Source organism: Ooceraea biroi, chromosome 2 (assembly GCF_003672135.1).
Source record: "Ooceraea biroi isolate clonal line C1 chromosome 2, Obir_v5.4, whole genome shotgun sequence".
Taxonomy (NCBI): Eukaryota; Metazoa; Arthropoda; class Insecta; order Hymenoptera; family Formicidae; genus Ooceraea; species Ooceraea biroi.
The window spans coordinates 15,739,648-15,755,612 of NC_039507.1; the positions used below are offsets into that span (position 1 = coordinate 15,739,648).

Here is a 15,965-nt window from a genome sequence, read left to right on the forward strand (position 1 = left end):
ACTTTTAACCCGATAATTGTGGAAAGAGAGTGCGACTCGAACGCAATCCGCCGCGATGCGTTCGGTAACTGAGGCGCTTTTAGAATCCAACTATCGCAGCGTATTGCTACCTTCGATATATCGAATTAATTGAAGCAATGAGCCAATCGCAATAATCAAGGAAGAGAGAAATAAAATTCGAAATATTTCATATATTTCATACAAAATATGTCGAAATGATCAAAGTACGTGTAATATATTATTTGCGACGATTTATTCGAATAATTACTAATATTGAAATATTGAGAAAACATTAATATTGAAATTGCAGTAACAGTGAAGTACAAAACTTATCATTTATTGATACTAGATAGCTAAATATTCTGAATATTCGCGGCAGTGGCCTCAACATAGAAATAAAATTTAATAAAAAAGTGTAAAATCGAGCATAAAAACGTATTTAATATAAAAAAATCATTTTCAAATGTAAGAGATAAATTTTCTTTTGGATTTTTATATTATCAGTCTTTATTTATAGTTTCTTTATAGTTTTCCAATAATCTGTAGAAATAAAATAATAATCTCTCAAATAGTTTAAATCCGATACATATATCAATATATGAATATGTAATATTGTTTCAACATAGAAACGAAATTTAATAATAAAAAAAATATATATATTAAATCACTTTCCCATGTAAGTGATAGATTTTATTTCGGATGTTATTTTTATATTATCGGTCTTCATCCCATTTATGGTTTTCAATTTAATAATCTATAGGAATAATTTTCTTATGCATAGCCCAAATAATTCAAGCACGATACATATATCAATATATAAATATGTAATAATCTTGTTATATTACAAAATTTATGAATACGATTTTTGCAATTATATATACGAGTTTTAGCATCGTCGCGCGAAAGAAAAACACTTCAATCACTTCATCGTTTCTTTGGATAACAGAATTTATTACAAGTATCTGATACGAAGCAATTTTCAAGATTTTACTTTCATAATACACATTTACGAAATGAAATTTAAGGAATATTAGCAAGGTAATCCTTGACATTGGAAGGATCCAGCTTTCTAAATCCACTCGCGTCACAAATACCAACTTCGATATTGTCCGCGGTCATCTGACCCTCGAATCCCTCCTTTAGCGTAAGAATAGCAGTGTGAACGGCGTCGTCCAGCTCCAGATCCTCGCTGTACCTCTTCTCGAGGAACGTTTTGCCGTTGATGAAGTTTTTGCCCATCGCGGTCGCCTTCCACGCGAAATACGTGCCGGACGGATCGCACTGGAACAAGTAAGGCCTGTCGTTGTCCCAACCGCATATCAGAAGGGACACACCGAAGGGTCTGACTCCACTGCAAGTTAACATTGAGCATATTTTTTATTTTTATTTTCGTTCACTTATTCAGATAATTCATGAACATGATAAAGTTTCATATTCCTTACTTTAAAATTATATATATCACCTTCGTTGGGGACAAAACCACTCACCCAGACTGTGTGTATTCTTGCATGACCATCGCAACGCGTTGCACGAGCTGCGCGGTCGGAATGGGCTCCCGATAAACCAGGAGATACTGCTGTGCCATCTTACGCGCTTGCTTCACCAGCAATCTATAGTCTGGACCCATGCCGCTGTAGACCATTCCGATGTGCTTGGTGATCATTTCAACCTTACTGACACTGTGCTCATCATAGAGAATGGACTTGTGCTTGTTCTCCGTGGCGAGAACGACGCCATTCAATGCCTTGATGCCCACACTCGGTGCACCAGCAGCTACCGCAGCCAAGGCATACTCGATCTGCACTAACTTGCCTGACGGGCTGTAAGCAGTCATTTAATTAATTTCTTTGGCACGACTTGCAAACGCGAAAGGTCGTATTTTAGGTATCATTTGCACTCTTAAACTTGACACTTTTATTCCAGAGAATTTGACGAGTCATCCCGTCATCATACGTATCATTCAAATCTCAAGTTAAAGTCCCTTCGCGATTATTTATGCATTTGTTATTAAAACGCTAATATCGATAAGATACCATCGATTCAGGTAACAATTTTCATTCACGATAACTAAAAATTCCGCCGAGCGTAATCCACTTTAGAGGTTAGCTTGGCTCCATTGTCAGGAGTACTCGTTTATTTTGTTAAAAGTATGAAATGCTAATTTGAAATATTAATTTGAGGACTATTCACACGCGCGATTACAGATAATAAATTTACCTAAAAGTTGTTAACGAGAAACTATACCGCTCCGATGCCATGACAATTACTTTGCAATAATACAAGCAGTCAAGTAACAGAGAGAAGTGCCACAAGTGCCATGAAGCTTGAAGCGGTTTGACAGAACGTCGCCCGCGAAATGTTCCTAGAAATATATCCCTAGGGTCAAGCAGGCTTGCAAAAGAGTTGCGGAATATTCAAAAGCGTTTATTTCAGTCGAGATTTCTCAAGAAATATTTGAGTCAATAAATAAGTCTAATTGCCACGTAAATGCAGCGAGAGACATCGACCAACCACGTGATTATAATAATTATGTACTAATATTTTGAAATTCGATTCGCCTCGCGATCTTTCTGAATCAGTCGACTAAATTCAGATCGGATGCGAAATAAAGGAACATTTCGCTTGGTTATCAATATATCTTGCGGGTCTGCGCGGACGATTTCGTATTAATCCGAAGGACAACAGCATGATTTAAAATCTCATCGTGAAATAAATAAATAAATCGTTTGCGTTCGAGGCACTGAGAGAGAACGGCGGACGATCATCAACGAGGGCATGATCGACGGTTGTTGAAATAGAAGCGAAGAAGGATGTACGGTGACACGGCGCAGAATCAAACGGACCAGGAGCTGATTGCGTGGCTCGACACCATCCCGCTCTCGAAATTTGTAAAGAACCCGACGAGAGACTTCGCGGACGCCGGTAATTATCGATTGTCAGGGCTTTAATGTCCTTTGACATCCCAGCTTTACTTCTTTAAGGGCTTTTACGTCTTAATGAGGACTTTTGGATTTTTGTTCTGCGTGGGGAATAATCGTTCGCTTCACTCATTCTTTAACAAACTCAATGATCCTTCTCCCTGTTGCACAAGTCCTCATGGCAGAGATTCTGAAGTGGTACTACCCGTCGCACGTGGAGCTGCACAACTATGTGTCGGCAAGCAGCTTGCACGCAAAGAAGGAGAACTGGAGCACGCTGAACTGGAAGGTGTTTGCAAGGCTCAACATGAGACTGAGCAAGGGCATGATTCATCATTTGGCGAGCGCGTCGCAAGGCACGATCGAGAGGCTCCTGTGGCAGCTGAGAATAAAGATTCTGGGAAACGGAGAAGATGTGCACAGGTCGAGGTTGAAGTGCAGCACGGAGAAGGAGGACGATGACGTAAAAACGTCAAGTAATAGCGCTTGCCTAATGACACTTAACGTCATTATTTACTTTTAAACGTGTCGCCGTACCTTCTCCACAGAGGAGAAAGCTGGGGACGACTCGCCAGGCAAGGATGGCCGGCTTGATTCGTCAGGAGAGATCACAAATGAGCCTGACACTCATGCCAAGAGTCACGAACCCAATCCGTCGAAATTCGCGCGTTTCAAGCGGAAAATCTTTATCGTTGTTGGTTGGCTCGTCCGCTTCTCTCTCGTATGGAGTGTCCTTGCTTACTGCAGACTTCGTCTCTTCGGCAAACGTGAGATATTTGGCTGAAATGAAACTGTTGGAATGCTCCTGTCGGATCAAAAATTGATTGGAGAATCGATGAATGTATATAATACGTTTAAAGGTGACGCGCTTGTGGCAGACGCGACAGCGAAGCAAGTTGAAAACGTAATCGAGGAGACCGTACCGCGCACGGTCTACGCGGACCTGAAGCAGGAGCTGCGCGAGAAGGAAGAACTGACACGCTCTCTGAACCACAAGATTGCGTACTTGGAAAGCTCGATGAAGCTGAAGGACTTGCGTATCTCTACCTTGTCCGAGCAGATTCCGCAAAATGCTGTCGAGATGGACCAATTGATGAAGCCGCGGCCCAGTGACAGCGCTCGCTCGAAATTACGCGTCTTGCGATCGCAGAATTTTCATGAGACTAAAACGAATTAGAGATTGTAGCAGTGCGACAAATTGTGTTTGTTTAAAAAACGTCACTTATATCGTTCGTATTGTTTTTTTTATCTATGTCGCAATCAATAGTCTTTTTTTCCAATCTAAATAAGGGCATGTAGAAATTAAAAATCAAATTTTATGCATTTCAAACCAATTAACAATTTTTTCAGGTAAATTAACATTATCATCTGCTTAATCAAATTTTTTATACGATATTTGATATATCTGTTTGTTTTTTACGAATTGAATATTGCAAAATCATGATAGTGGATAATTAATTTTTTAGTTAAAAGAAGCTTTCATGGCATAATATCATGAGACATCAACAAATTTGAATTCTTTTTCTCATATTCTTCGTATAAAACTTCATATGATATTGGTAAAATTGTCGTGTGCTCGAGGCTACTTTTTTATCCTTCTTGTTCTTCGTTGCGCAAAAAGTGGGGAGAATGTTGCCCGGTCACTTATCCTGAGGACCTGGAAAGAGAGTTGTACATCAGTAGTGCACCAGCGCTTGGGTCGTAAAGATACATGAATTACCGGAGAGCTTGAATGAGGATTCTTATTACACTCGTGTAAGTATATTGTGCATTGATTCAATTAAATGATGTTTTTTTTATTTCTGCCGCTTTCGTAACACGCGTTAAAAATATTTGTGCGAATACAGATGCGGCTAGGTCGTTCACCTCTTCCAAAATTTTCTTTCTCATTTCATCATTCGGGGTATTCTTAATTATTACCACTTTATTAAATAATAAAGAACTTTAAATGACTGTTACTGAAATGTTACTTCAGTTATTGTTAATCGCGAGATTTAAAAATAAGTATTTTAAAGTGAGCAAAGAGGTTTCTGGATGTTTTTCTATATTTATATTTTAATTAATCGGTTAAGAAACATAAAACATTTACAGATTTACAAATTGTTTATTTAAGAAAATTGTTTATTTAAATCAAGATAACGGAGTAATACGGTTGCATTTTGTGGAATAAAATAACAATGAAATTATGCAATTTTTATCGGTATTGAATAATTCATGCATATCATATATAATTGTTCTCACACAGAATTTTGCGAATAAATATTAATTGCTTCTCACAAGTGACGCGACTCTTCAGTTCAATTTAAACTTACAGTCTTGTATTATTAACATAACCGTGCATATTATCTTGTCCATTAATTAACTTGAATGGATGTTATTAATTCTTTATCACAAGTGTCGCAATTTATTTAGAACTCTATTATGTCATTCTTCTGTTATTAGTAAAATTAGTAAAATAAGCAATCGCGTATATTATCGTCCATCAAATAACTTTTAATGATCCTGTTGAGGAGGATTCTAAATTATTCAAAGATAATTACGAAGTATATGAGAGTATAGATTCCTCTTGATGAGATGATCATCATTTTCTTATATAAGAATGCGTTCCTAATGCCATGCAGGCTTCTGCACGTCTCTCCGACAAGACTTTTTCCGTTGTTTCTTCCCGGATTCCCGAGTTTTAATAATGCATGCCGCAGGTTAAGGCTGCACGGGCTAACTGTAAAGAGTAACTTCAATATCCCGACGAATGGTATGGTATGGTATGGTTGGTCAACGACCTTTACACATACAGTGAAGCGGTCGCAGTCGCGAATCCAAACACCGCTTTCGATACTTTCGAGCGGTCCCGGTCGAGTTAGAAAAATGTGAGATGAGTTTCTTCTTGCACCACAGAGAGTATTTAAACAAATGCATCCTGAAACTTTTCTTTCTCCGAGCCATCAATGCAATTTTCTCATCGAGAAATTAATACTTCGGAATTTAATTGCAATTAAAGTGCATTTCTTTTATAGAAAACAATAAACTACTTGCGAATAATGTTACTCGTGATATCTCATAGTGATCGACTTTAATTTTATATTTTATTTTATTTTTGTCCAATTTAAATTACATTTTTCAACTTTATATTTTTGTCTAATTTTTTGTGTTCAGATAACATGATATTGGGTATTTCCTGCACGGTGTTGCTCTCCTTAGCCGCGGCTGCTGCGTTCGGTGCGATTCTCTTCCTCGTGGGGCTTCATTTGTACGTCGTTTATACCGCGGGCGTCTGCGCAAGCAAAGCTAAGATGAATGGGAAAACGGTGATAATCACCGGGTGCACTTCCGGTATCGGCAAAGAGACTTTGAGGGACCTCGCCAACAGAGGCGCGAGGATCATTATGGCGTGCAGGAACATGGACAGCGCACATAAGTTGAAAGGTTCTCCATTAAAATGATTATTCATTTTTTTTGCCGATTGTTATTACCGAGCGTGATTCTAGCAGAAATAGAAAGACCGCTTGCCGCTTTTAACATCGTAATAGAATCGAATGGAAGTTGCAACTTTGCTATTTTTTTTAGCGAAGTATGCACAAAGGTTGTTTAGAACTGGAAACTGTGCCGCGGCTTATTATCCTCGCGACTTACTAATGTCTAATGATCTAATTAGTTTCCGTGTATCAACAACACATTCTTGATTTATGTGTGTATAATCACAGTTATGATGTCATTATAAATGCAGCATTATTATGATTGTTAAATATTTTTATATTCATGTTGTATCCACACAGTATTACATGCTGCTTACATGATTACTTATTACAGTTCTTCGAGTGATTTACTACCTTGTTTCTTAATTAATTATTGTATGTTACGTAAAGCAATGGAGTAATCAGGAGAGATTATCAAAAAGATATATATTTGTTTGTAAAATGTAAAATCCATTTGAAGCAAAAGGGATGAAAAAATTCATTTTAAAAAATCTATCTATTTTCATTCGCTCCACTTTGACTGTCAAAATGTTTGTTGCAACGTGTGTTCTACATTTCCTGGAAATATCTAGCTTTTTTTTATGTTTTCTTTATGACGTTTTTAATAAAGAGCACTGTGTCGGTAATATATATACATATTTTTGTTTTGCGCAGATGAGATTGTAAAAGAAACGAGTAACAGCAATATCGTAGTGCGCAAATTGGATTTGTCATCGTTGCAATCGATCAGAGAGTTTGCGCGGCAGATAAATCAAGAGGAGAGCAGATTGGACGTGTTGATCCATAACGCCGGCACCGCGGAGGCTTTTAGGAAGAAGGTCACGGAAGATGGATTGGAAATGACCATGGCCACCAATTACCTCGGACCCTTCTTGCTGACGCACCTTTTAATCGGTAAGGGATCATGATGCGAAAAGTTTATTGAGAATTTATCTATTTTTTTAGCATTTCGAGAGAATTGCTATGTGTATAAACTTTTATGGAAATTTTACTGTAACTGCAAGCGGCGGAAATGCGAATTTGAAACTGAAAATAATCTCTCAAAATCTCTGTGTGTGTATAATATATACATGTACATACATATTAACGTATCTATGTGCATATAATAAGCGAATGACACATAGAACAAAATAAAGCCATACAATGCCATCCAGTTTTTTTTTTAATCTGGCCTTTGAATAATAAAAAGCGCTGTTATTTATTTTTTAGTCTGACCTTTGAATAATAAAAAGCGCTATTATTTGTTGCGCTATTGTGACGTTCAATTACTCGAACGGAATTACAAAAAAAGGATTTAATACCAACTTCCATGATTATCGTCATTACATTACACAAAAATAAATAAGAAATAATTTCTTTTTTTTTGCAGATCTATTAAAACGTTCGAAGCCGAGTCGTATCGTTGTTGTCGCGTCGGAATTGTATCGACTGGCGTGTTTGAACCTCGATAATATCAATCCCACGTCAGGCTTTCCAACGTATCTCTATTATGTGTCGAAGTACGCGGACATAGTCTTCACGTTGGAGTTGGCGCGACGATTGGAGGGCACGGGAGTGTCGGCGAATTGTCTACATCCTGGTATGATAGACAGCGGAATCTGGCGAAACGTACCCGCCCCGTTTTCCTGGTTCTTGCATCTGATAATCAAGGGCTTCTTCAAGACGCCCGTGCAAGGCGCACAGACGACTCTTCATGTTGCGATTTCCGAGAAGCTTAACGGCGTCTCGGGAAAATACTTCATGGATTGCGCCGTAAGAATAAATTTCGATTTTCTGGCGTTAAAATCTTCTTTGAAACTTTCGTAACTTTTGTTTTTATATTTTTGTCGGTAGCATTTTTTATTAATTTTTTTAAAATTATTTTGTAATTTTGTCGTAAATGTCAATTACGATTTTGTATTTGCTGACCTGATATTACGTGCTCTTAAAAATTTCTGAGATTCTCCATAAAATTTTATATAAATGTGTTTTAGGAACATCGACTGTCAAACGCCGTGAAAGATCCTGCAAAGGGCAAGAAATTGTGGGAATTAAGCGAGCCTCTAGTGAAGCTTCAACCATCCGATCCGAAAATCTGAATGCCGAACGCCTATTCTGTCGTGAACAAATTTTTACAAATTCTCCAGTATAATTTATCATATATGTGTGGATGCTCTTTTGTACTTAAAGCTATAGTTATAAATTTGCAACAGCGTTTATATACGCTTATTTTAGTGAAATGATAAATTTCTTAATCAATCTCTTTTAGGGAAACCCCATTCTGCGAAACTTTCAATTCCATGAAAATACTATTTTATTAAAAACAATATTTGGGTAATCATTGCAATTAGTAGTAAAATATGTACGTCTTAATCAAACATATGCAGTGATGAAGCTGTTTTTAAACATCTTTCTGTATTGGGTTTAAAGGAAACAAACTTTCCCATCTTTGCATTCTATCGGGGTAAAGCCCATTCTTCATTTTTGGTTCCTTGGTGATGTCTAAATAGTTGTCTGTCGCTGACACGTAAGGTTCCCACGTGACTTTGTTCGCCAAAGTCGGTGGTACCGGCTGCCCGGTTTCTGCAAAGTTCGACCACACGCTCGTCATAAGTTCCACTGTAGGGATCTCTGGAGCGTCATCCTTGAAGAACGGGAATTTGGCGCTCATGAAGAATAGATATTGCAGATCGTCATGGTGCACAACTCCTAAAATAATGGAATACGCAATAAAAACCAATATCGATTTACCCAAAAATAAGGAATGATAAAAATCAGACAATAAATATAAATAGAAAATAACCGAAACAGGAAAGAATAATACCGTATGGTGTGGTGTCGTTCCACATGGCGAAACTGTACCGTCCCTGGTAAGAAAACTTGTAGAGGTAGACTGGTTGGTCACCGTTCTCTGCGATCAACCGGGCGACGCGATGCTGCGGGAATATTATTACACTGTCGGCTATACTCTGAAACAGTTATGTAGCGAGTTGATTAATTTTATACATGTGGCGGACGAACGAGCTAGTATTTATAAATATTATTTTAAATAGTATTTATTAATATTATAAATGCGCCATATTTCTGTGCATAATGATATTTCTCTCAACAATTTATTACGAACATGTGCGATACCGTCGTACGTGTCCGGACCGATTGGTTTGTCGCCAAAGTAAAATTGGCGCACTTGAGTGCTGATGTTCCTGGAACGCGGCGTAACGCGCTCGTACATGAAAACGATCGGCGCGAGTCTGTACCACTCGTTGTTCAGATCGTTGAGCATTGTATCGTCTCCGCGCTTATGTTGTTTGTCGATATCTAGAATCAGTGAAATATTTAGCACAATTAGCACATGTATTTATGGACTTTCTTGGTTTTTTCAACAAATTGTTCTTAATGTGGCAATTACGCTACAGGTCTTACCAACAACCACACCGCCGAACTCGTCTTTGGTAACACCTACGATCAGCGGGACCTTGTGGAACTTCCCCTTCCTGATGAGATCAAGAGGCTGCTCGGGTAAGAATCTTTCCACGCCGTGGACTTCGGGTTCTACTACTGGTGTCCACACCAAAATTGGATTACCATCCCACTCCTAGAACGTACAGCGATAAGTTTAAAGTTAGACGAATTTTAAAATTTATATCGAATTTACAATTTTTATTTTATTTTTATTTGATTTATTAGTCACTCGATCCTCTTCTTTACTTCTCTAATGATGAAAACTTGATTGTTTCCCTTGATTATAATTGCATGATATTCATGCGCTAGAATAAAACAGTCATCGACTCACGAAGAACTTGGGTATAGTGTTGGTGAAGTTCTCCACCGGCTTCGAATTCAAGCAGACCAGCATCGCGCCCGTAGTATCGGTCGGACAGTCTAGTAGCTCGGCTTGCTTTTTTGCCAAGTGTAGCTGATCAGTCGGGAACGGTTCTAACATCGTCGAGCCGCTCATCATGATCGCACGGTGAAACAATCCCGTGGACATCGGGGACACCATGTGCAACATTACGCTCAAACCGCCGACGCTGTAGCCGGATATCGTGACGTTGTCCGGATCGCCGCCGAACGCGGCTATATTTCTTTGGATCCACTGAAGCGCTACGACTTGATCCTTCAGGCCCAGATTACCCGGCGCTTTCGAGTCACCAGTGCTCAAGAAGCCTAACGAGGATATAGGTACAGATATTTTTTAACGGAAAAAATTATCTTTGAAAGCACGAACGATAAATTATTAATATCGCAGTTACGCTTTGCTCATACACTTTTTACCTATCGCTCTATCGCTCGTGCGCGATACAGATTCCAAGGATTTACCTAGTGTCGCAAGACGGTAGTTGACGGTGACGAGAACGATGTCCTTGTCCAGCAAGTATTGAGGTCCGAAGTTCGAGCTTTGACCCGAGAACACGTAGAAGCCGCCAGGATGGAAAAATACTAGCACTGGTCTTTTTACGGGATTATTCGCCGATGGTAGCTACGTGAGACAATTGCGTTCAATTAGTTAGTTACTCTATCCTTTTCAATGCACACATCGTTTGATGAAGCTCACTTTCGTCGTGTAGACATTCAAGCGTAGACAATCCTCCATGATATTCTGTGCATTTATTGCCGGGCAGGCGGGTCCTTCTTGAGTCGCATCAAAGACATCGCTCCAGTCTGCCGCTGGAGTTGCGACCTAAAAACAATAAATTTTGATTTTCTTACTAGAGGGAGAATTCTTATTCCAAGTTTTTCACATGTTGAAAATTTGTGCGAGATTATACATGAAATAAGTTTCATGTAATCCAATCTACGAGACCAATATCACACCTTAATGTTGTACCATGTTCTCTTACCGGGAAAAACCGCGTAAAGTTACGTAAGAACTGTAGCAGGAATTATTTCGTTGGCTACTGCTTATATAAGGCAGATGCATCGATTTTTCCAATCGATCTTAATATCTAACGAATTTTTAACGTTATTACAATTCATCCTTTTGTAAATATTTGCAAGCTTTACTTGGAAACGTTGCTGCCCAGTTGGCGGCTCAGCGTATCGCACGCCGCGGAAAGAATAAATCTTCTTGCCGAGTCTCGAGGTCAAGGTGGAGCCGCGGATTCTTCCAATCGGTGCAGCGACCTCGCATTGTTCGCCAGCAGGATGGTCGGCGAGAATGGCGACGACGCCCAAGAGAATCGCAAACAAGCGTTTCATGGTAACACGAGGATAGTACTCGAACTAAATTCTTGAACTTGAACAGAAAATTCGCGCGCGCGAAATTAAAGCGAAGACCGGTTAGACACGTTTGCGGTGCATTGTACCGGAGAATACTAAAAAGCTCAAGGGCAGTGTGCGGTATTTTATACGCAGCTGCAACGAGGAAGACGAGCGCGTGAACTGCAATTACTTAACCAGGAAAATCCCCAAGTGTATCATACGCATGTATACATATGTCTAAACGGACTGGCATACGCCTATATGAGATCACGCGCGTGTTTGTAATCTACATTTGCACGCTTACCGAATTTTACATGGAAATAAAATGACACGATGTTATTCGAGAGCAGCAGAGCAGATGTGATTGAAGTGCATCGCGTAAAAATCGCGTGAGAGATTATCTTCAGGGTCGGGTCAGAGTTCGTAACGGTTTAGACTTTTTCTCTGCGCGAGTCTTTTAGACGATACACATATGACGTTATAGTCAGGTACCTGACTAGAACATGGAATACTGATCCAGAGTTAGAATTAAAAATTTGTTTAATCTGTGCTAATGCTTTGCATTAGTAATAAATAATTCTTATATAATTTTTTAAGGAGAGATCAATTTGCAAACATTGCAGTTCACTGAAAATATTTTTTTATGGAAGAGACATTTCTTGTGTGTATGTACATCATAATACAACCAACTGCATTTGTACGACTAGTAAAATATGTATAATTTATTGCACTTTCAGATATGTATACATGTACAATATTATGGTTTATAACATTATTTTTCAATAGGTTTAGGCCAATTTATTTGGTACCGAATTAAAAGGAAACAAGCTCTCCCATTTTTGCATTCTATCGGGATAAAGCCCATTCTTCATTTTTGGTTCCTTGGTGATTTCTAAGTAGTTATCTGCTGCCGGTACGTAATGATTCCACGTGACTTTGTTTGCCAAAGCTGGTGGTACTGGCTGTCCAGTGTGAACAAAGTTAAACCACATGCTCGTCATAAGTTCCACTGCAGGGATCTCCGGATCGTCGTTCTTGAACAATGGAAATTGGACGCTCATGTAGAACAAATATTGCAAATCGTCATGATGCACCACCCCTAGAACGACAAAATACGTGATAAATTAATTATAATTTATTTTGAAATCTTGGATAAAGGCCAGGTGAGACGTCCTCTGCATGTAAATCAATTTGCTTAAGTAAGAGCTACAAAAATATAAAAATTATACCATATGGCGTGGTTTCGTTCCACATACTGAAACCGTATCGTCCTTGGTGAGAAAACATGTAATAGTAGACCGGATGGTCAGAATATTCTGCAAACAGAGTCACTGCGCGATGCATTTGATATATAATTGCACTGTCCGCTATAATCTGAAACAAAGAGTAGAGCTAAGTAGTGAGTCGATTAATTTAATTTCATACGTGTGTAGTATATACGTTAAGACTTATATATAATAATATATATTTCATAACAATTTATTACGAACATGTGCGAGACCATCATAAGTGTCCGGACCGAGCATTTTGTTGCCGAAGTAAAATTGACGCAATTCGGTACTTATATGTCTGGAACGAGGAGTGTCGCGCTCATACATGTAAGTAATTGGCGCAAGTCTGTACCAGTCATGGTTTAGCTCTTCGAGGATCGAATCGTTTCCGAGCTTGTGCTGCTGATCGAGGGCTAAAATCGACAGTAAAGTAGGCAATTAAATATAAAATATATATTACATCTAAATATATACATGTATATATTAATTTTTCTATATTTGCAATAAATCGTTCTAAATATTCTTACCGACTATTACACCACCGAATTCGTCTTTGGTAATTCCTGCAATTAGTGGAACCTTATGAAAGTTTCCTTGTTTAATGAGATCGTTGGGCTGCTCTGATAAGAACCTTTCCACGCCATGAATTTCAGGTTCTACTACTGGTAACCACACCAAAAGCGGATTACCATGCCACTCCTAGAACGCATCGCAAGATACTTAAAGTTACTAGTAAGATTCATACACTTGCATGCACAAAAAAATGTAGTTTTACAATTCCTGTTGAATTTTTCTTACATTTTTCCTTTAATTATTTAAAAATAGAAAATGGGATTTTTAAATTACGTTTGCGTGATATTCGCACGCGGAAATAAAGCGACCGATGACTCACGAAGAAGTTGGATATAGTGCTCGTGAAATTCTCCACCGGCTTTGATTTCAAGCAGTCGAGCATTGCATCTGTGCTGTCAGTTGTGCAGTTCAACAGCTCGGCTTGCTTCTTCGCCAAGTGCAATTGATTGCTCGGTAACGGTTCTACCGGCACCGAACCGCTCATCATGATCGCACGGTGGAACAATCCCTTGGACATCGGTGAGACCATGTGTAACCATGTGTAACATCACGCTCATTCCACCGGCACTGTAACCGCATACAGTGACGCTGCTGGGATCGCCTCCGAAGGCGGCTATGTTTCTCTGTACCCATCGCAGAGCTTCGACTTGATCCTTCAGGCCTAGATTACCCGGCGCTTTTGAATCGCCGGTGCTCAAGAATCCTGATAGAAAAAATTTTTAAAAAGAAAGAATTAATCTTTTTTTTAAACTTATGGACAATATCTTTATCGCTCATAGACGACAGAGAAAGGCTGAATATTCACCCAGCGATGCGAGACGATAGTTCACGGTGACGAGAACGATGTCCTTGTCCAGCAAGTATTGAGGTCCGAAAGTCGAGCTTTGAGCCGAGAACACGTAGAAAGCACCCGGATGGAAGAATACCATTACGGGCCTCTTTACTGGATCATTCGCCGACGGCAGCTGTACGTAATAAGACAATTGCATTCAACTAGTAACTATATTTTTTTAATGGAGTTAATATACAATACATCGCATAATGAAGCTCACTTTCGTCGTGTAGACGTTCAGACGGAGGCAATCCTCCATTTTATATTCCGTGCGCGTATTTCTGGGCAGGCCGGTCCTTCTTGAGTCGCGTCGAAGACCCCGCTCCAATCTGCTGCTGGAGTTGCGACCTAAGGAAAGGTAAAAATAAAAAGTAATAATCTTGATGAGATTCTTCTTTCAAATCTTTATTCGTACCAGTGCTGAATTATTCACGAAATAAATTTCATATAATATTGCAGTTAATATAGATATAAGATCTGATGTATTTTCTTGCCAGGAAAAATAATGCAAAGTTATATAAGAACCGTATCAAGAATTACTTTCCTTGATGACTGTCCTTATAAATTAATTAATGGACATTACTGCATTAATTAGAAAGATAAATAATTATGAAAAATAAATTTTGATTTCTCTGAGCGACCATAATACATAAGTTTTCATAATAATGTTATTATATTCATTTAGTTACAAATATTTAAAGTTTTACTTGAAAACGTCGCTGTCCCGTCGGCGGTTCGGCGTATCGCACAGCGCGGAAGGAATAAATCTTCTTGCCGAGTCTCGATGTTAAGGTAGAACCGCGGATTCTGCCAATCGGTGCGGTCACCTCGTATTGTTCATCGGCGATATTGTTATCGGCGAGAGCGGCGACGACGCTAAAGAGGATCACGAGCAACTTTTTCATGGTAGCAGAGGAACAGCTGAACTGAAGAGTCGAAACGCGAGGAAACTCGCGCGGAATTGAAGCAAACCGGTTGGAGGCCGGGACGAGGAAGACTCGCAGAACCGCACAATAACTTTTCACGGAAAACCCTCGGGTGCTTCACACGCATGAATATTTCATAAACGGACAGTCGTACGCCTGTGCGACATCGCGCGCGATTTTGCAATCCATCTTGCAGGCGCATCAGACTTAAACTCGTGATAAAATAATAACAACGTTGCCTTGTTACACTTGCCATTTGCCAGAAGAGCAGATGTGTTTAAAGTGTATCACTTAAGGAAACTGCGTTATCTTCAGACTTAGGTCAGAGTTCGGAACCTTTTGGACTTTTCCTCCACCCGCATTTTTTGCCGATGCATGTACGAGATGATTAAAGCGTGAAATAATGGTGCAGGTCATATTTTCCTCATTGCAGAAGAGATAACGAAGAGAAGAGTTATTACAAAAACTAGTTGATTTATTATAACAGTTTCATTTTCATGTTTTTTTCTTTTAACTCGTGCACGGATAGGAATTTGAAAATTTTACATTACATCCTAGGCATATAGATTTGTTTAAAGAATTTTTAAAGATATACAATGTCTCAATTTTTCGATTAATGTTCAAGTGGAACAATTTGGAATATATCTTGTGAACGATATTATCAGGCTACTTCTTCGATTCCTTTAAATTGCGATTAGTTTCAGTCCCGTAAGGTTTAATTGTATGATAATAGTTCGAATCGAAGCTCGCAGTATAATTATTCCGTTCGCTGTGGATTTGTCTTTTCGGTT

The 15,965-nt window shown here is 38.9% G+C and overlaps 3 protein-coding genes, 2 long non-coding RNA genes and 1 pseudogene across 6 annotated transcripts; 3 read left to right on the forward strand and 3 right to left on the reverse strand.

Annotated features, from left to right (window-relative positions):
• Window positions 1-521: 521 nt before the first annotated feature.
• LOC105280117 (proteasome subunit alpha type-2) lies at window positions 522-2,338 on the reverse strand. Its single transcript, XM_011340363.3, has 3 exons — window positions 2,218-2,338; window positions 1,488-1,820; window positions 522-1,351 (listed from the first exon to the last, which is right to left on the reverse strand). Exons 1-3 carry the CDS (start codon window positions 2,256-2,258, stop codon window positions 1,021-1,023), a joined length of 705 nt encoding a protein of 234 aa, XP_011338665.1. The 5' UTR covers window positions 2,259-2,338; the 3' UTR covers window positions 522-1,020.
• Window positions 2,339-2,905: 567 nt separating this feature from the next.
• LOC105280122 (retinol dehydrogenase 14) lies at window positions 2,906-8,640 on the forward strand. 2 transcript variants are annotated; one of them, XM_011340366.3, is made up of 5 exons: window positions 4,153-4,673; window positions 6,072-6,341; window positions 7,046-7,285; window positions 7,761-8,143; window positions 8,365-8,640. In XM_011340366.3, exons 2-5 carry the CDS (start codon window positions 6,077-6,079, stop codon window positions 8,467-8,469), a joined length of 993 nt encoding a protein of 330 aa, XP_011338668.1. In that variant the 5' UTR covers window positions 4,153-4,673; window positions 6,072-6,076; the 3' UTR covers window positions 8,470-8,640. The 2 variants fall into 2 exon arrangements, 1 of the variants encoding a protein (XP_011338668.1); XR_894056.1 differs by lacking the exons at window positions 6,072-6,341; window positions 7,761-8,143; window positions 8,365-8,640 and adding exons at window positions 2,906-3,394; window positions 3,467-3,685 and having other exon boundaries at window positions 3,779-4,673; window positions 7,046-7,135.
• Window positions 8,641-8,666: 26 nt separating this feature from the next.
• Window positions 8,667-11,739, reverse strand: LOC105280121 (esterase E4). The gene is made up of 8 exons (XM_011340365.3): window positions 11,375-11,739; window positions 10,926-11,051; window positions 10,691-10,850; window positions 10,164-10,537; window positions 9,794-9,965; window positions 9,495-9,688; window positions 9,195-9,339; window positions 8,667-9,079 (listed from the first exon to the last, which is right to left on the reverse strand). Exons 1-8 carry the CDS (start codon window positions 11,567-11,569, stop codon window positions 8,772-8,774), a joined length of 1,674 nt encoding a protein of 557 aa, XP_011338667.1. The 5' UTR covers window positions 11,570-11,739; the 3' UTR covers window positions 8,667-8,771.
• Window positions 11,740-12,279: 540 nt separating this feature from the next.
• Window positions 12,280-15,834, reverse strand: LOC105280120 (annotated as a pseudogene).
• On the forward strand, window positions 13,182-13,783 carry LOC105280119. The gene is made up of 3 exons (XR_894055.2): window positions 13,182-13,273; window positions 13,497-13,575; window positions 13,669-13,783. It is a non-coding gene; the product is annotated as an uncharacterized LOC105280119 (long non-coding RNA).
• On the forward strand, window positions 14,291-14,858 carry LOC109611019. Its single transcript, XR_002193335.1, has 2 exons — window positions 14,291-14,383; window positions 14,482-14,858. It is a non-coding gene; the product is annotated as an uncharacterized LOC109611019 (long non-coding RNA).
• Window positions 15,835-15,965: the final 131 nt, after the last annotated feature.